Raw genomic sequence first — 21032 nt, forward strand, 5'->3', positions numbered from 1 at the left:
AAAGGAAATGCACAATAAATGCGTGACACTTGTAAACATATCTATGAAGCTTAGCTGATGGCCTACTTGTATGAATACCTACTTTGTATATTTTGTAAAGTAGAAGAGGCATAACAAATTCTCATCTTACCTCTCTGTATATTCATCTTGTTCATTGTCGAATTTAAGTGGCATATTTGCCATAAGTCTTCCACATCAAAGTGTGTTTTAGTTAGCATATCCATTTTCTCTAATACATTTAATGATCTTGTTGCATTGCTAGCTAATTTGCAAGATCATCCACCAGTTCAACTCGGGAATCAGATCAATAATACCATCAATAGTGGTATCTTCAACTGGTAAGGTCTCAAGACCAAGGCAGATTCCCTGCAGGTTTTAAATAGACAAGCACAGACACAGAGTAATACAAATTCAAAAGTCTATAGCATATTAAACCAATGTGACCCTTTAACTTGAAATGAAAGGAGAGGATCCCATGAAGGGAGCTGCAGCTCCTAATTTTAATGCATCGGTGGTTCCATGCAAGATTTAATTTGTGCAAACAAGAAAAACCAGAATTTTCACTCCAAAAACCTAAGTGGTCATTTTGTTTGGAGAAAAACTTATGCTGATTCTTCAAAGAGGACCTGGAGGTTGATCATACCTGCAGAGAAATTTTAGGATTCACTTCTGCCAGATGGCTTCCCTTTCTTGCTACAACAACTTTTGCTACTTCTCATAGAATCATACAGTGTGTCCTAAAAAATTCCAAGGGCAGCAATGAATTTTATTTAACATGAAAACATGTTCAGGCAAATTACTCCTAATCTTGTTGAGCAACACCCACACAAAAAATGTAGTAGCTCCCTTTCTATGGACTGCCTAAGCCATGTCTAAAAATATTTAGTTGGAAAAAAAATGAAAAGCAATCTATTTTACTTACTTTCTGCTTAACCCTCTCCTGCTTTAGAAGCTAGGAAAAAGGAAATGGCATTAGTTATAGTATGTAAAAGAAAGCCATACTTACAGATTTTTGTCCTCCAAACTGGCAACAAATGGGTTCTGTGAACTTGAATATACATTATTAAATTCATCCACTTTCACACTTTGCTTGTTCTGGACATCATTTTGGATATTCAGTTGCATGGTCTTTGTCTTACAATTCAGAATTCCTTCCTTCTGCTGCAATGTAACCCTGAATGGTATTACAATAGGTGGCTCAGATGATGTTATTCCATTTTGAAGATCAGTGAGAACATGGGGATGTACTTGCTGCTTTTCAGGATTTGGAAAATCTAATTGCTCAGATATGCATTTTTCTTCTTCTCGTGACCAGGCTCTCTCAAGTCTATGTTCATTTGAGATTACACCCTTTGATGTCCTTAGACCGTCCTGTTTATTACAAGAGGTGGTGTTTTGGTCATTCCTTTCAATCATGTTTACTGTAGACAATGTCCCTGCTTGAAAATGTTGCACTGGCATGGGTGATTGTTCATGAGCCAATTGAGGTGTTTCTACAAATGACTGAGAATTCCTTTGTGTTTCTCCACATGTGATTTCTCCAGAATCAATTGCTACAGTTTGACGCATGCATTCTTCAGACAGTGTGCTAGCCTTTTTCCTTTGTCTGTTGGCTGAAGAATTTGGCAACTCAAGGACATATTTTCTGCATTTGCTATTATCTGCTTCAGCTTCCTGAGATGCAAGACTGAATCTAACTTCTACATTGCAACCCAATACATGTTGAAGTGAATTTGCAATGCTCTTCCAAGATCTTTCAGCTCTAGACTTATGATCTGGATGCCTGAATTCTAACTGAGCAATAGCTAGACCTGCAAATTGGCCCATATTAGTTGAGCGTTATATTTCTCTATCAATTAAAGCAAGTGAAGAAGTTTACTAATTTATCTAAATGAAACACATTGCAGTGTTAACCCAGACATCTGAAGCAACTTCCATGGTGCATTACAAAATTTTACACCTTTTCTAGAACATAGAATGAAAAGAAATGAATTTACAACCTACCGACGATGAACACTATGGCAGCTTCAAGTACATTTAATTCTATTATCATTATAAGCATATAACAAAGAGTGCCGGCACAGAGAACTATTAGGTTAACTAAAGCAAATAAATAGCATCCATCTGTTTAAAGTGCTTCAATTTATTAACATTTCACGAGTAGATATGATCCAAATCATGTATTTTGACAAACATATAGCTTATTTGTTCTTTAAGTATTGTATATTAAACTAATTCAATAAACTCAGTCAAGCATCATGGCACAAATATGTGTTTTAACTAAAAACTGTATGTGTACCTTCTGCTGCAGAAACAGAAACCAGCTTTCCTTCTGTTTGTAGCAGCTGCTTCAGAGTATCAGAGTGGCACTCTTCTATAGTCATCTTCCAAATGACATCCAGCTTTCTTTTATCAATACACTTCATTTCTGTTTGACCCGACTCACAACAATCATCCTTGTTAAAGGGTGAGCCCCCTTCTCTCTCACATGTAGTTACTCCTCCCACAAATCCACTTGATGTAGGTGAATAATCTGATGCTTGATTGTAAACATTTGAGTTAGAGATCGGTCTTCCCTTGTTCTCCTCATTGCAATTAGTGAAACTTAAAGTCTTCATGCTCCCATTTAACTTTGATATTCTGGACTTTGTTAAAGTCATGAGATCCAACTGCTCAAGATGGGCGTCATAGTTCTTTTCCTTATCACGCTTCTGCCTCGTAGGGGAATCATAATAGATCACTCCTCTTTCATTTGTGTTTCTTAAAGTGATTGGGCTTTGAATGACACTAGTACCAGTAGAATTGGGAAATAGGAGAGATCGACTGGGAGCAAATTGCAAAAGGGCTGCTGTGAGCCATGTTGTCCGGTCATTTGAAGCCCTTAGCTGTTTCTCTGCTTCAGATAGAATCCTCAATGCCCTCCGCAGTTTATCTAGGTCATCTTCTGTGACTGCAAAATGCACAAAAATTAAAATGGCAAAAACAGTTTGAACAACACCTATTCTCAACGCATGTCCAGTACAACAGTACATTCGAAATATATAAAGTACATCTAAAAAGGCACTTGGCAACAAAACATTTCATTTTGTTTCTTATATCTGTCCAAGCAGACTACATGGATGTATCTGATATCAGCTAATCAGGATCCAACAAGCATAAACTGGTCTTACAAGTTCTGCTAAAAGCGTTGGAGAATAACAGGCATTGAATATTTGAACATGAAAAAAAACACATGGATGATTGGAATATTACATCATCTTATCCCATGTTTAGGTCTGTTAGTTTGTTCATCTTCAAAGTTCATGTGATTGTTTGGAGTATCTTGTGATCTGTTTGTTTGAGGAAGAAGACAACCATGCTAGCTGCTCTCAACAAACTTCTATACGTATAAATACATATGTATTAAATAGCAATAAAGTGAAGATTTCTGTTATGGTATTAGAGCCAAATGTGGTGCAAAAGGAAGCAACAGAGGTTTTGATTCAATTGGATGCTTAGCAACTGGTTCTTGGCTGTAGCTAATACAATGATTACAGAGGCCTTGAAATGGTGATCCAGTGAGATTTGATGCTTCACATTGTCATTATACTTTTTTCAAAATCATTGAAATGAGTTGTTAATTGGATTAGCAATACCATAAGGTTTCAGATTTGGCGTCGATCAACATTTTTGGCCTTCATTTTGGTCAATTTTACCTATCGTATGCACATGAGATATAAGGACCTCCTATTCTCATATAGTATGATCTGTTGAAATATTTCTTGACTATGGTTTCACAACAGTAGCACAACAGATGAAAGAATTTAAGAAGCTGGTTGGAGGAAATCTAAATTTGATTTTCTCAATCAATGTTGATTTTCCCATATGCTGTGAAAGATCTTTATGAATTTGAGCTAAAGAGTTTTGTGGTGAGTAAATATGCTATATGTGGCACTCGAATCTCATATAAATGTAAGCTCTATTTTGTGTAGCATTGAGTTGAACTGCTAGAAGATTCAATGAATCAAAGTCCTGCATCAATGTAGAAAGAGGTTGCAATTTGGAGTGACGTAGTTAGGCACCAGTTAAGGGTTGGGAGAATGAGTTGACTGGCGCATTTTGGTTGATGCTGAAGTTTATGATCTCCTGAGCAATTGCCAATACCATACCGTCCTCTTCTACAATCACAATATTTGTTTGCACAGCTGCTCATATGGTAACATGCAGTTGCCATATTCTTGAGTGTTTTGTTTCAGAAAAGGAAGAAATGTTGGCGAATCCAAAAGTTGGTGTTTTTATAATGAATCATTAGAAATCCGATTTGAAAGGATTTGGCGACATTGTTTCTACCAATCTTTATGACCCATATTTCATGAATGGTGGTTCATAAGATCCCATCTCTCATGACCACGAATGCATCACTTAAAACTCAGTGCATCTGAGTAATGTTCACATAGGTAAAGCATTGGGACTTCCCACAAATGACCCATCCCAATACTAGTCCAGCTCAAGTTCACTTCACTTAAGACATTTCCCCCACAATCAGGCATTTTGCTAACCTGTTTTGCAAACTCTTAAGAAGAATTGTTCATTATAAATCATTAGTTGCAGAATTCCCTAACTCATTCATTTTTATTAAATTGGTGCTTCTGCCATGCATCATTAACTCAGATTTTTCAGGATTCAGTTGCATAGTTTTAACTTTTAAGTCAATTTTCACAAGCAGTGGTTCAGAAGAACACAACTGTTACAAGCTTTTATGGTCTACTTGGCATCCACTGCATCTAGCTGACGCTGGACAGCTTATAGACATGAAGCATCGTAACTTCTTAGGAGATGTCCATCTCAGTACTACTCGAGCTTATGTGGGATTGATTGTGGCATTTCTTCCACAATCAGACTGTAAAGTTTGACAACCTATTTGCCAAACCTCCAGCAAGTATTGTTCCTTATAAATCATTCATTGTGGAACTGCCTAAATCTTTCATATGTATGCAATTGATGATTCTGCATTGCAAAATTGAAAAAGTATGATGAACTACCATGCTTAAAGTGACTGTAATGTCCCCACTTTGAATTAAAATTTAATGGTAAATAATAATAATAAAATTAAAATTCGAAAGAATAAAATTAAAATATAAAAGAATATAATTAAAAATTTAATTAAGTTAATGAATGGTCAAAAGACATGGAATGAAAAGTTGTGACTCCCTCAAACATGAGCTATATAAGGAGAAGAGAACCTCATTTGAGAGGGGGATAATTTGGGAATCAGAAGTGCAGATCTGATTGCGTCCCTTTCAAAGGGCAGAAATAATGAAGAGTTGCACTCTTTCAAAGGGTGCTTATGGTGAAAGGGTATGTCTCTTGCCAAAAGGCATACATGATGAAGAGGTGTAACCTCTCCCTCACATTGAGTGATATAAAGGAAAGGAATCAAAAGCCTCCAGTGATATCACCATCGATCAGATCAGATCAGAACTGTTACTAAGTTACAGGCAGTAGCATCCTTGTTCTTGGTGGTATGCAGGGGGATGTGCTTAATATGTATGCTTAATATATGATGCCTGATAATGTTCTTACGCAGAATTTAATAGTAACATTAATATAGACTGCAATATGTATGACGGTCATACTTAATTACATATATATTCATAATACATGAGAAGTTAGTATACTCATCGCCTAGTCCTTGATCTTCTGCTAATGCCTATGGAGGATGAGCTAGATTTTTGCTCAGGGAGAGGTGGTCTAATTCCAACCAATTAGATAGTCCCGAGACGGGGTAAGGGTTTGCATCTGTAAACCTTGAGGGAGCCTGTTGTAGTTTGGTTTCTCAGCGCCCAAGCAATATAATCACCCCTTCCTTAGGGTTTGGTAGTTACAAGGTTAGATTATAATATAGAGAAGGCTATGAATTATGAAATGTAGAATTAATTGTAAAAAGGCATAATAACTTGCTAATGCATTCAGGTATGTATGATAATTGTTGGAAATATGACAGCTTCCAAGTAGGGGACATCACAATGACTGCGCTCAAGCAATGGAGGTCACCATGTACTTGTTATTACACTTGCTTAAGGTTTTGCAAATGCACTAACAAACTAAATGACCCTGATTGTAGGGTAAACACACAGTTAAGTGCTCTTGACCCGGACTTGTAATTGGGATGGTGTAGTGGGTGCCAAGTGGATCATTGAAGCTCATGAGAGGTGGTTATTGCGGATCATTGAAGTTTTGTTTTTGTAAAACAACTATTACTAGTGAAATAAGGTCAGCTTGAAAATACGTTGGAAAAGATATGGATGGATGCATTAAGTTAGGTATTTTAATAAAATGCTTGGAATCTTCTTTTGTTTTACATAAAACACTATTACTAGTGAAATAACCTCAGCTTGAAAATACAAAAACAGTTGGGTGAAATACTGTATTAAATGTTAAAAAGGCCCTTTGACTATTCTTATTTTACACCCTTAATATTATTATATTTGTTAATTTTCAAACTCTAGTAATATCAGTGCTCCTACAAAATTTCAACATCTTTACTGAAATATAATGAGAAACAAAATGATAGAAAACAAGTTTACTACTAAAAACAAAAAAAAGGACCAATGCATGAAATTAAAATAGATATACATTTTAAGATCCATGTTTCACAAGAATTATAGCAGCAGACACGTGCTAATAATACAAAGGCCTGCAAAAACAGTGTGCTAAAATGTATTTTCCAGCAAAGATGTCATGTCAATGAAAATAAGTGAAAGTAGAACTTACAAGCATGTCTGTGAAAGAATATTCCTTTGTGTTTATTGTCACCTGTCTTACAGCTGCCAGCCAGAATATCCATGATAAGGTTTGCCAATTGTGACATTAGAACCATAGGTTCAATTCCAGAACCTATCAAATCTCTGGCCTTTCTAACCGTGCTGGCTGCATCAGCTGACAAGGCCAAATCTAATAGATCTAACAACTTTTCATCTGATACAACTCCAACCTACGAAAAATCAAATAAAAAAGATCATAATCCTGCACAATAAGCAAAGAGTGTAGCTTAGAAATTGATAATAAAATATTAATCATTATCCATTCATCCATTGCAGGAATGATAGCATCCGCGTCGAAAATGCAAACCTGTTGTTTGGGATAGCACAGATGATTCGATACAAGCCCACACAATGAAAAAAATACAATTCGTAATTTTAAGGATTCGTTATATTTCATCCTTTCAGAGAGCTCAAGCCCCAGATTTTCAGTTTTTATGGAATTCATGTTCTGGAACATCAGAATGTACAAAATTAAATCTTTGGATTGACTCCATAAGTATGCTCCCAATAAGTTTTCAAAACAAAAGAATGTTCCCAATAAATATGATGCCTATGTGAAAGTTTTAAAAATCTTTTTCTGCAAAAAAAATCAAACTAAGGTCACCATTCATCAAAGATGTGGTTTTAGTTTATTCCCATGTTTAATTCCAAATGTCTTGTCCCTTCCTGTTGCACTTTAATTCTTTCATGCATATACTCAGGGATTGCTTGCTATATTCCATCCCTTTTCTTGTATTTGTTACTTGGCATTTGCCAATAAGGTCTTTTGAAGACTCTTTCTCCCAGCCATAGAATGACGCTTTCTCAAATCCATGACTACTTTGTTGAAGACAAAAAACTTACATACCAACATTCAGACATCATAAAAAGCTGAAAGTTCATTACATGATTGGAAAGTCAAAACTTATTCCAATTATGTGGTTTAAAGAATTTAGCACTTTGGGCTTTAGACAAAGCCGTGAAACATGCTTATTTTATGGTTTACACTTATGTTTATTCAATTTAGTAAATCAAACATAACAGTGGTGTTGACGTGTTTTTTATGACTATGTCGAACACAAAATAAAGTTGCTTAATGGTCACTTCACTCTCTCTTGATCAAAGTACGATTGTGTGCTAAGATTGCAAAAAGATCAAACAATCGACTCCAAGGTTCCTTTATGCTATGGACGTGACTCAATTGGCTGATGTGATTGCTGGTAATCCAAGGGACCTTACGTTTGGATCATTCTTTCACTTCTTTGTTGTGGCTGGAACTCCATCATCGGATATGGCAATTCTACGATGCTTCTACTTCGAACAAACTAAAATGAACTGAAAATAAAGGGGAAAGGGTTTAGAAGGATCTAAATCTACTCCTAAGGGCAGTGATATCAATAGATAATGCTTTAGTGGACAAATTCCAAATAAACCAAACTCTGCTTTGCCAAGATTAACTACAACTCCGCAAGAACCGATGCAATCTTTTGAAGATGTTGGAGGATTTTCACATTAAGAAAAGTGCATTTGAATACCCAACACGGCGCAATCTAAACGACAATTCACAATCGAACTTAGCACAAATTAGGGGGTTCAGGCTAACTTTACACTACAACTTACAATCAGCAAGATGCAAAAAAGTATGAACCATGGAAATTCATCAAACACCATTACATTCTCCATTGAAATCAAAGCACTTTATCTAACAACCGAGAAAATAAAATTCTACTCTAAGTGAGGAAGGTGAAACCATGCAAGCTTTGAAAAAATAACTGTTATTATCTCAAAACTTATCACAACAATTTCATACAAGTCTCCCCCTTGCTTTACAAATGAGGGGGTCACCCCTTTATATAGGCCCCAGGCCATGATTACATGCAAAACCCTAATTAGGGTTTTCCCTAAAAGATTCCCTACACATGATGCAACAAGGTGGGAATCAGCAATTAATGACCCATCATGCCCATATACAATTAATTTTACGTGCCCAAAATGGCATCCATTGTGCATTAATTGCACCACTTCTTTCAAATTCACCCAATGTGTAATAAATGCTCCATCATCTCCTAAATACGACAGTTACATGCGAAAGATGCTCCACCACTGCATTAAGTACGACAGCTGCCATGCACTGAATTAGTCGTCACCATGGTCAAATATTCCAGCAATGAATGTGCCACTATGCCTTCACGCGACGGCTGCATGCAAAAAGATGCTCCATTGACTCAACATGCGCTGACCCGACTGCCACTTGGCGAGAAACCCTTGGAGAGAGAAAACTTCAAGAGAGAGAATCTTTGACTCTGGAAACATTTTCTTGAAGTTTTTCGAACTTTCCTTGCTCTGGGAGATATTTTCAACGTTTTTTCCGCCATCTCCTATTTTTTAGGAACTTTCCTAAAATGTAGGACCGGGGTCCAATAGAGAGAGAAATCTCTCACGATTCCAAATCTGTAAAAAAATTCGGATTCTAATAAGATTTGGTGTCGAAAAATGGATTTTCATGCCTTGGACAAATTTTCAGTTTTCCACCTCAGGCGTGGAATTCACCTCATGAAGGAATTCATCATTTCATTCTTGGCCATTTGATTTTCAGAATCCTGCTTCTAGCATGGAATTTTGACTTGGAGGAGGTATTCATCAAATTTCTTCTCTTTCCTTGTTGACCCCACCTTGGTGCCTTCCTCAGGAGTAGGGAGGAATTTTTACCAAGTGATGGAAATCAATGTTTTTCATGTTTTCCAGGACTCCTTACCTTTGGCACCCTTCATCACCTTTGGGCACTATTTCTTCATGAAGGGGGAATTCATCATTGGTTTGTTTTTCCATGCATCCTTCACTTTGGCGCCCTCACTTGTCTTGGGGCGGATTTTGACCATGGCCAAGGAATTCGTGATTTTCCAACTTTTCCAAGAGTACCTTACTTTGGTGCCCTCACAAGACCTTGGGCGGAATTTTGTATTGAGGAAGGAATTTCACCATTTCCTTTGAATTCCATGAGCATTAGAGTTTAGCACCCTCTATCCTCTTTGGGCGGAATTTTCACTTTGAAGAGGAATTTCGCATTTTTGGAGTTTTCCAAGACCACTCCACTTTGGTGCCTTCATCCTTGCTTGGGCGGATTTCCATGCTTGTGGAGGAATTTGATGATTTCTACCAAGTCGGTCTCATTCTCTTCATTAGAACATATATGAAATAGCTTAATATAGCCCCCCCTACTATTTAAAGGGTTCTTGAAATGTTATAAGTGGCATTTCAATATGTCTTTTTCCTTTCTTATACTTTAAGTTAAATTTCATATATATTCAATGTCATTAGATTTCCACAATCCATTAGTCTATCTGTATAATGCTTCCGGATTCGATTGTGTGAGTTTTTTTGCATCACACAATCGAATCCAGAAGAATTATTCATATATATTGGCAGGATGTTTGAGAGTGGTTTCAAATCTCTAGGAATTATAATGCAAATTCTAGGTTTTAGAAGATCTTTTAAATTTTCAAACAGTCAAATTTCAGGCCATTTTCGGATCAAGATGACATTTGTGGATTGATGTGAATTTCCAGACTTTGATGAATTTTCGAGCTTTCCATTCTTGGACTAGTTCACATAGCCAAATTTTGATCACACTTGTCTGCCTTCTGACTCTTCCAAATTTAGAAATGATCTTCAGGAACGTTCAGTCTTCAGCATCTTCAGGGATGTTCAGTTTTCAGTGTTTTCCTGTGAAGAACCTGCCAAAAATAGATTTTCCCAAATAGTAATTTTGCATCACACAATCGAATCCAGAAGCATTATTCATATATATTGGTAGGATGTTTGAGAGTGGTTTCAAATCTCTAGGAATTATAATGCAAATTCTAGGTTTTAGAAGATCTTTTAAATTTTCAAACAGTCAAATTTCAGGCCATTTTCGGATCAGGATGACATTTGTGGATTGATGTGAATTTCCAGACTTTGATGAATTTTCGAGCTTTCCATTCTTGGACTAGTTCACATAGCCAAATTTTGATCACACTTGTCTGCCTTCTGACTTTTCCAAATTTAGAAATGATCTTCAGGAACGTTTAGTCTTCAGCGTCTTCAGGGATGTTCAGTTTTCAATGTTTTCCTGTGAAGAACTTGCCAAAAATAGATTTTCCCAAATAGTAAGTGTTTCAAAATGTTAGGGTTTGGACAAAACAGGGCAGGAAAGCACTTACTAAAAATAGTAAGTTTGATTTTTGGCAAAATTAGACCAATCTCTCGGCAATGAAACTTACTAAAAATAGTAAGTGCTCAAAATTCACTCAAATTTTACTGGAAGGTTCCTTGAAGAGTCCTGAATCCAGTTCTACATTCAATTTTTCCAAAACCCTAAAAGAAACCCCTAAAATCTAGGACTAAAGGCAGAAACCCTAAAATTAACAAAGTGAGCCCTAGACTTAGCCAAATTTGCTCAAACGAAAAGCAAACTTATCAAAATGACCCCCAAACACTCGCAAACTGAAGAAACTAACGAGACTGCCACTAAAAGACCCAACAACAAAAAACCAACAGACCGAGAGGGCCTAAAAAGTAGGGGGTCCCCATTTGCAATGGGGCAATGTGTGAAAACATCACAACAAGTGGTAAGTGTCGTCCATGAGGCCTATGAGAATGGGATAATAATTGGAGTCCAGAGTTGAAGCCACCACTTTTTTATTGTTTCACCCAGAGAAGCAAAAATTTCCAAAAATATCTCGATTATACCTGAATTTTTGCGAATCTTTCCCATGGACAATTTTTTCCCCCACAATATCTTGAATTTTTTAAAAATCGTTGACTGCAATTTTCAACATTTTTTTTGCATTTAAACCATGTAAAAATCACATTTAAATTGTATCGAAAACCGAAATCAATCTCTGGCCAACTTGTGAAACCCTTGATACCTGCAAAATGGCGAAATATTTTACAAATAGTACATCCATGCAATATTTTTAGGGCACACCTATAAACAGGTGCTCATTGAGACGTGTAGAAGGCATAACTAGTTGCAAATTCACAAGAAATAGGGAAGCAATGCATTTGGGTCAAAGATAGCCAATCTTTTGTTGTAACATTGTTGCAAATACATTCTATAACTTCATGCCATATAAATAATATTTACACAAAATTTAACCAGCACATACAAGTAGATGAATAAATTGTTAAATTAAATTTTCAATGTGCACATCACAAGGATCTTTCAATTTAAATTAACAAGATTAAAAACATTAAATCTATCTTGTTTTGGTTGGACTTCTGTCCATAGAGATAGTATTTTAATGTTATGACAAGTGAATGGTCTAAATTCCAAGGTATATCTTCACTCGCTGTTCATACTTCATATTTTGTGTCTATTTTATCATGGTTTGATTTTATCTACACGATCAGATGCTAGGATTTTTGTCAATACCGTCAATACACTGTCACACATGGTTTAATTTTTGTCCAAGGTCCCAATCCCGGACTCAATTGAGATTGTTAGGCACAAGTCCGGTGGTGAGATTGCTGACTTGGTTGAATTATGCCTTAGATCCACCTTCTTCTCATTCCAAGGCATCATCTACGAACAAGTAGATGGTGTAGCCATGGGTTCCCCCCTTTCTCCAGTCATTGGCAACCTCTACATGGAGCAATTTGAAGAGATTGCCCTTCACTCTTTTCCACTCAAACCAAGATGGTGGAAGAGATACGTGGATGACACTAATGTATGTTGGCCTCATGGCCTTGAAAAGTTAGAAGAGTTCCATGTTCACCTCAACAACATCGCTCCATGCATTTCTTTCACCAAGGCGCTTGAAGTGGACAACCATCTTCCTTTTCTTGACATTATGCTCATCAAGAAATCAGATGGTTCATTAGTCGCAATGTGTTCCGCAAAGCTAGTCACACTAACCTCTACCTGCACTCTTCTTATCATCACCACCCTAGCCAAAAATTGGGGGTCCTCAAAACCCTATCTATTTGAGCCTATCACATTTGTGATGAAGACCATTTAAATCTTGAGTTGACCCATCTCCGAAAAGTCTTCAAATTAAATGGGTACTAAAATAAACAAATCTCTAGAGCTTTCTACCAAGCCAAGTTATGGTTCCTCTCCAACTCCAAACCCATCCAACCCCCCTTACCCCCTAATGGATCGCTTCCCTACATCGAAGGCCTCTCACAAAAAATCAGTAAGATCCTTCGTAAGAAAGGAATTTGATGTGCGTTCAAGCCCCTCACTATGTTGCATAATCACTTACCCTCTATCAAAGACCCTAGAGACATCTTTCTAGACTCTGGTGTCTATAAGATCGACTGCTCTTGTGGCAAACCTTATATAGTAGAAACGGGTCGCTCCTTCAACTTTAGAATCAAAGAGAACTATGCAAACATTAGACATGATCGAGTCTCTAAGTCAGCCCTTGCCGAACACTCCTCTTCGACCAAACACCACGTTTGTTTGGAAAACATTCAAATCTTATCCAAAGAAGAGGACTTCGTCAAGAGAAAGCTCAAAGAAGCCATTGCTATTAATAACCATCCCACTAATCTCAACCACGTTGAAGGTTGGAGTCTCAGTCCCACTTGGCAACCTCTGCTATCCAAACTCAGACATTCTCGCTCCATACCTTGAGACCCCCTTCCCCCCCCTTTTTTAGCTTGGCCATCCCCATTCTTCTCTCCCCTCTCATCTTTCCATCGTGCCTCCGTGTTCTATTGGTTTTTCAGCTTGTCTAGCTTTGTCTTATTTTTCCGTCAGTTTGCTCCCCTTCCCACATCTGTCTTCCTTTGTCTCCTTGCCTTGCTTTGTGCTCCTTATTTTCTTTTCTTTTCTTTTCTTGCTTCTTATCTTTGTTCTTTTTATCTTCTTGTTCCCCCTTTTCTTTATTCATTTATCATTTTTTCATTATTATTATTGCAATAATAATAATCATAATAATATTAATAATAATTATATTATTATTATTATTATTATTATTATTATTATTATTATTATTATTATAACAATAACAATATCCACAATAATAATATTATTATCATTGTTGATGTTGATGTTGATGTTGATGTTGATGCTGTTATTGTTATTGTAGTACCCGTACCGTAATCGATTTCTAACCTTGGCTTAATCTTGATTAGTTAATCGTACTATTATGTTATAGCCAGATGTTGATTTTACGCATAGCTATTGATGTGGTTCTCACACTAGTTTTATGCTAGTTGTTTAGTGTTCTTATTTCATGGTATTCATCGAGCTAACGCATTCATTAAGTTATTATATATGTATGCATGTATGATCGTTGGTTGCAGGAGATTTCAGGTACGAAGTCGCATGAGGGCGAGGTTCGTCATCACCTGGTTTTGCAGGTTTGAGCATACCTTTTAATCCTTAGAGTTGGATCAGGTGGTCGTAAGACCCTAGTTGACCTTAGTCGTGCTCAAGTGAGCATCGTCAGTCGTCGTCGGCGATCCCTTCTTGTTTGGGTTTGCGAGTCGTCTGTTTGGTTGACTTTCTCGATTTGCGTGCTTGGTGTGTTTGGTTAATTTGATTAATTAGTCCTTAGTAATTTCTTGATTAAATATGCATTTGTGCATTGATGATTAATGGATTAGATTAATCTGGTTTCCGTTATGTGATTTTCGTTGATATTGGGTTGCTCGTTTTAAATTGGGAGTGAATTCGATTAAATGTCTGTTTTCGAATATTTAATGCATTTTGTTTATGCTGTTGAAAAGAAAGTTTAGTATTTAATCGCAATAGACGTAATTGCATTCTGTTGGATTCTGATATTTGAAAGGTTAAATTTAATTGATTGAAGAAATCGATTTTTGAATTAAAGAGCAAGTTAAATTGTTGTTATAGTTGAAAAAGTATTAAATTCAGAGAATGATTTGTAAATAAAGTTTTTAATTCCAAAATAGAAATTTTGGGGTCAACTCTTTCATATAACCCAATTTGGGGAAAAAAAAAAAAAAGAAAAGAAAGGGGAGGAATGGACATTTTTGGAGGATTTTTGGATGGAGAAGGAAGGATTTGGGCAGCAGGAGATTGGGATTCTTCAGCCGATCTTGCCAGGATTGCGTGTTAAGGTAGGATCCAACTCTCTCAATTTTGGTTTTTGTTTGAAATGAAAATGGGGGTTTTATCTTGGTTTTAAATTCTCCTTCGAATGCCATGTTTATGGATCGATTTGGTAAATTACCAGCTTGGCTGGAAGTGATTTAGAGGTGCTGTTAATTCCTCATGTTTTGGACGTTTGAAACCCTTGGGTGTTGTATAGCATGAAAAAAACCCAACATGAAAACGTGATTTCAATTTCATTTTGTTTAAACCGAATGTATAGTAAATTAAAATTTCATTATAAATCTTTGGGATGGGCGTTTGTGTTTATTGAAATCGAACTGTGCTTTTTATATAGCAAATTTATTAAAAGACCAAGCTGTGCGTTTTTATCCATTTAAACGGGCTGTGTGTTCCATTTAAAAATTTTAATCATATTAATTTTTGGTCTGGGCGTGTGCGTGTATCACGGTGGGTCGGGGTTTGGGTGAGCGGGGAGCGGAGCTCCACCCGCTCCCCTCCCCTCCCCCGCGCGTCCCCCCACTTCCTCCCTATCGCCCCGCTCATCCTCTGTTTCTTCCCCCGTCGCTGGTGCTTAAGACCCTGCCGCGGCACACCGCGGTGGCCGCAGGGCGCCGCGGACCTGCGGGCACCGCAGCGGCGCTGCCGCTCGGGTAATGCCCAGCGGCTAGGGTTAGGGTTACACCCGCCCTAGCCGCGTTTTCCAACACGTTTCGTTTTGTTTAAACGTAATTAATAACATCGTTTTTTTTATGTTTTTTTTTTTAGTTTTAAAAAAAAATGCATGTGATTATAATATGTCGAAAAGTATTTTAATGATTAAGTTTATTAGTTCTTAATTTTGATTAAGGCGGTATAACAGTTGCAAATGCTAGTTGAGTTGATCAATGTTATAATGGAGTTTATAGGCTAATTGACGTCCAACTTCATTTCGTGACTTTGCCCTTTTTTTAATTAAGTTCTACAACTGTGAATTTTCGCAAGTGAATTGGGTAGATTATATTCTAATTGATGTGGTTAAATATCATCTTAGAGCTTATCTTTTGGCTAATTGAGAAGTAGTGAAAAATTTATCGTTGGGTGTCTGAATTGAATCGATGTGCTTTTGGAAATGATTAGCTTCCTTAGATTCTCTTCCTACATTTTATTCCGTAATCCGTATAATGTATCTGGAATTGAAATTATGAATCTGTAGAGATTGATTTTTGACCAGTATGTTAATGACGTTTTGATTGGAGATTTAATATCTTATTTTAAGTTGATTAATGGTTGTCTGAGATTTATTAATATAAATTGGTTAAAAACTCTTTATGGCTTTATTTGCCTGTTTGATGCTTTGAACCTTGACGAGTTAGAAAACCAAGAACAACTTATCCCTTGATGAGATAGATAACTGAAATCTGTTTTAGATCATGTAGAAAACTTGATCGACTTTTAATGTTTAAATCAACTTGAGGAAATATTGTCTTTTCTGATTATTGCCTTGCGAGTTTAATTTCTGTATTCGCCTTTAATTATGAAACGGCATGTTTTGCTCTGTTTAAATAGGACCCTGTCGTATGGATGATTTGGTGTTCCTGTTTCAGTCCTCGATTCCGAGTGGACGGTTGTATTGTGATGTTGTCTTAATTGGTCATATCCTCTTTGAGTGAGTCGAATGATGATTCGTAGTTAACCTTAGTTGTCAAGTCTCTAGTTAGAGTACCGTCAGTAAGTGTGCATCTATGAGTCGTGTTTGACCCGATGATTGTTTCTTTTCTTGAACTCCGTTCGTCTTACCATGGGTATTCCTTGGTTTGAGTACGTTCGAGTATAGTCTAGTGTCGTATGGGAAAGTGGCTTTCGATTGGGGGCCGCGCCCAAAGTGGCTGCTGGGTAACCTGTCGAAAGTGAGTCTAATAAGTGATAACCTAAATAGATTAGAATGTAATTTATAAATAAGATAATGTGCCTCACACATGGGACGAATGCTATCATAGATTCGACATGCTGTGAGAAGGCCTGAAATGGCAAACCATCTTCCTTGTCTTCACGAGAGGATGTGTGGGTCCACATGAGACTTGGATGGGCCAGAAGTTCGGATTAGGTGGCCAGGGTTACCAGTGTATGGACCGGGACCTATGAAGACTTGCCATGGTATCCATACCAGGTCGTGTGATGACACTTGTCCCTACATTCGCTAGTGTGTTGTTGTTTGTCCTGTTTGAGTACCTTTGTGGGTCGTCCTTTTGTCTCTGCCCTTGTGAGTATCGGTTTCGTGTTTAACCTTGGGTGGTGATGGCTCAGTCTTATGGATGCTCTTCTGGACCTTTGTATTAGCTTGATTATGTTCAACTGGATCCTGTTCTTTGTAGGGATCGTTTATGTATTATTGACCGTTGTGGTCGTTGTATATTGCTTATGTATCGCCTTGAGGGCTGGATTGTATAGTGTAACCTCTTGTACTCTTAACTTTATTAATTATCAGAGGGGTCTTGCAGTTGCGCAGACCCGGAGATGTAGCCCTTTAGGGGTGAACTCCGAGATCATTATGGTGTTATGTGGTGTATTCTCTTATGTTTCCTTTATTCAGCTTTATCATGTATGTTTAGCTTATGTTAAAATGGTTAAGTGGATAAATGGGAATTAACTATTAATGCTTATATTCATTTCTTCCTGGAATGCCATGTGGATCGAATGCATAATTGGTTGAGATGCGGTTTATCGTAATGCATGTGTGAAATCGACCTTTTAATGCAATAAGTTGGAATATGGAATAATGTATCTTAGAGTAATGAATTATACTCAGTTGTTGCTAAGGAAATTTAATATGCTTGGTAAGATCTCTTATGTTATGATGAAATCCTAGTGAAATAGAATGTTAGATGTATGGTTTGTAATTTTAAATGAAAAGCTTGAATGAAGATTATGAATGGAACTTAATGATGCATCTTGCTTGTGATTTATGTTTCCATCCTTTAAAAGAAATTATCCTGATTGTGAATTATCCCGTTATTAAGATATTCAGCTTTTGGATTAATTGTGTGAGTAAGGTGTATTGTGAAAATTTAAGTAATCTGGTTGGGAAACTCTTTAGGAGTTAGTTGAAGTCTTCCGCTATGTAATCTGAATCTTTGATATCTTGTTGCATCTTATGTGTTGTAACTTAAAAAAAAAAGATTTGCACTCTATTCTTGTGTTTTGGCTTAATCCCTTCGGGGTTTCCTGGCGGGGCATTACAGTTATTGTTATAATAATAATAATATTATTAGTATTATTATTATTATAGTATTAAAAATAACATCCACATTAATAATAACATTATTATCATTGTTGATATTATTATTATTATTATTATTATTATTATTATTTTAGTATTAAAAATAACAACATCCACATTAATAATAACATTATTATCATTGTTGATGTTGTTATTGTCGTTGTTTTAATAATAATAATAATAATATTATTATCATTGTTGATGTTGTTATTTTCTTTGTCTTAATAATAAAATAATATTATTATTAGTATTAATTACTTTATTTTCTTTATAACAATAACAATATCAACAATAATAATAATCATAATATTATTAGTATTGTTAATGTTGTTATTGTTATTGTTTTAAAAATAATAATAATAATAATATTATTATTATTATTATTATAACTTTATTTTCTTTACAACAATAACAATATCTACAATAATAATAATCATAATATTATTATTTTTGTTGATTTTGTTATTGCTATTGTTTTTTATAATAATAATAATATTATTATTATTAATTTCTTTATTTTCTTTTGTTATTTGTGTTGTTGTTATTACTTTTATTATTTATTATTGTTATTATTGTTATTATTTATTATTGTTATTATTTATTATTGTTATTATTTATTATTATTTATTATTGTTATTATTTATTATTGCTATTATTTATTATTGTTATTATTTATTATTGCTATTATTGTTATTATTTTTATCTACAATGATTTTCTTCTTTTTATTTTATTCTATTTTTGGCTTTGAACCTTGTACCTCCTTTTCTTGCCTCTCTTCTTCCTTTTAGTTGGACCTAGTTTGCAACTTATCATTTCATGCTCTTAGCTCTCTAGTATCCTGATGATGGATCACGGAGTGTGATCCAAAACGTTGATGCAAAAAACTAATACACAGTCTAATCCAGAAAGTGTGAGAACAAGCTATGGATTGTGGAAATCCGATATCATTAATTCATATCTACTTTCAATGTTAAATAAAAATTGTAATGTACACATCACAAGGATCTTTTATTTTAAATTAACAAGATAAAAAACATTAAATCTATTTTATTTTGGTGAGGCTTCCATCCAAAGAGAGTGTTTTACTATTATGACAGGTGATTGGTCTATATCCCGTTTTTGTAATATGATATAAAATGTATAATTCAGGGCTGAGTCCTCTTTTGTAATTGTAATGTGATTATGGAAGCTCCTATTGGATGAAATGTCAACCTCACACATAAGTGGTGATGATGTTTCCCTCATTGTTATGTTATCTCGAAATTGGTTTCAAATGTTCATGTTGTCTCATATACTTTTCATTATTCTAGTTATGAAGTCTATGTGGTTTGTCTCCTGAGTTTGGGGTTATGTGTTCAAGAGAACCCACCAAGAGGTGGTGTTGTTTAGGTTCTCTTGGTTGAAGGACAAGTAGGGTGTGTTGGGAATATCCCTTGTGTTCTTGGACTCATTTTGGAGTCCCTTATAAGCCTCTCATCCAACCAAGAGCATCTCCTTTGTTGGTCAGTGTGTTGGAGATTGGACAAGATTGTCCCTCTTATTATCTTGGTCGCTTTTGACCGTTTTGGAGTTCATTTGTGTTGTATTCTTGTTTTTGTGAGTTCTAAGTGTTGTCCCTAGCTATGAGACCTAGAAACAATCCTCCATTTAGTCTCTAGTCAAGACTACAACACGAGGTCAAGACTACAACATAATTTTTGAGCTCCAACATATGTTTTGGACTTCAATGCACTACACTAATGTCCCTCTAATGCACTAATGTTCTTTATAGGCATCGTAATCCACTAAGGCGCTATTGTCCCATGTTTTCTCATCAACAAGTCCTTCCATCCAATTCTTAGGGAAAATTTGCAAACCAAAGTTGTTCCCCTTGGCTTGGTGACTCTTCTCATATTGTCACTTTGTCAAAAAAAGTCGTACTCGAAGAGTTATGGCACCCTTTGCATTTGGATGCATGTCATTTCTTGAAAGCAACTAGTCGTCATTCTAGTTGGTGGAGGGCTTGTACCTCTTAGTAAAAAACCTCTTGTAAAATTGCCCTTGCATTTGGTGTTGTGTAAGTCATCATTGAGTGGATTGGAGGTGGTTGTCGTGCTCATCCTACTCATTCGAGAAACCAATGGTTGTATCATCTAGTGGAGGTGTGATAGCTCCTAGTCATTTCGCCATTTATACAAGTTTTATTTGGTGTTACCAATGTCTTCAAAGTGTGTTTTGGTGTGGATTCAATGTTGATGATTCCTCATCCTACCCTTATGTTGTGTTCATGAGAAAGCGCAATCATGGGTTAGTATCCAATCATTGTTCGAATGCCATTCAACTCTCTTCTAGGTTCATCACGGTTAATTCACCCCACGATTGGTAGTTCTTCCACTACTTCCTCCTTACTTGTAGCAACAATGAGTTTTGTGTTGTTAGTGTCCTTGTGACATTGATTTTCACATGACACTTGTGTGCACATTGTTGTGCAGTGTGTCATGTTATCATATATTGGTCATTAGTGTTCTAAAGAATAGAAAAAAAATTCCATTTGGCTAATGTCCTAGGTGTGTGGCTTGGGGCATTACACCAATCATCATCAAGTGTCAAAAACAAATACACGTCTCTATCCTTACACTCTCCTTTCTAGTTTCATTTTGATTCCCAGCTCTATTGCTTTATTTTAGTTAGTGTAGATCTGAAACTTAGTATTTTAGTATTACATGGAGAGGTCAAATAAGTAGAATAAGAACACCGTAGTTAGGATTACACATCTAGGCACTAGAGTAGTGCTTGGAAAAAGCTACAAAGTCATTGGATATGAGGACTCATTAAAGTGTACACATGGAACACACGTGTGTTCGCTAATTTAACCAATCATGCTCTGTGTTAGAATCCAAATACTCCTAGGGATTTATAAAGCTCCACTTGTTGGTGTTATAA

The 21032-nt window shown here is 36.1% G+C and overlaps 1 protein-coding gene across 5 annotated transcripts in view; it reads right to left on the reverse strand.

Annotated features, from left to right (window-relative positions):
• Positions 1 to 21032, reverse strand: part of LOC131068881 (protein STICHEL-like 1) — a 48094-nt gene that overhangs the window by 17520 nt on the left and 9542 nt on the right. For all 5 annotated transcript variants that reach the window (XM_058004149.2, XM_058004151.2, XM_058004150.2 and 2 more), the window contains 3 exons: positions 6754 to 6973; positions 2300 to 2950; positions 1007 to 1811 (listed from right to left, as the gene is read on the reverse strand). In XM_058004149.2, the coding sequence (XP_057860132.2) occupies positions 1007 to 1811; positions 2300 to 2950; positions 6754 to 6973 (1676 nt within the window). The remainder of the gene's footprint in view (positions 1 to 1006; positions 1812 to 2299; positions 2951 to 6753; positions 6974 to 21032) is intronic.

Source organism: Cryptomeria japonica, chromosome 3, assembly GCF_030272615.1.
Source record: "Cryptomeria japonica chromosome 3, Sugi_1.0, whole genome shotgun sequence".
NCBI classification, from domain to species: domain Eukaryota; kingdom Viridiplantae; phylum Streptophyta; class Pinopsida; order Cupressales; family Cupressaceae; genus Cryptomeria; species Cryptomeria japonica.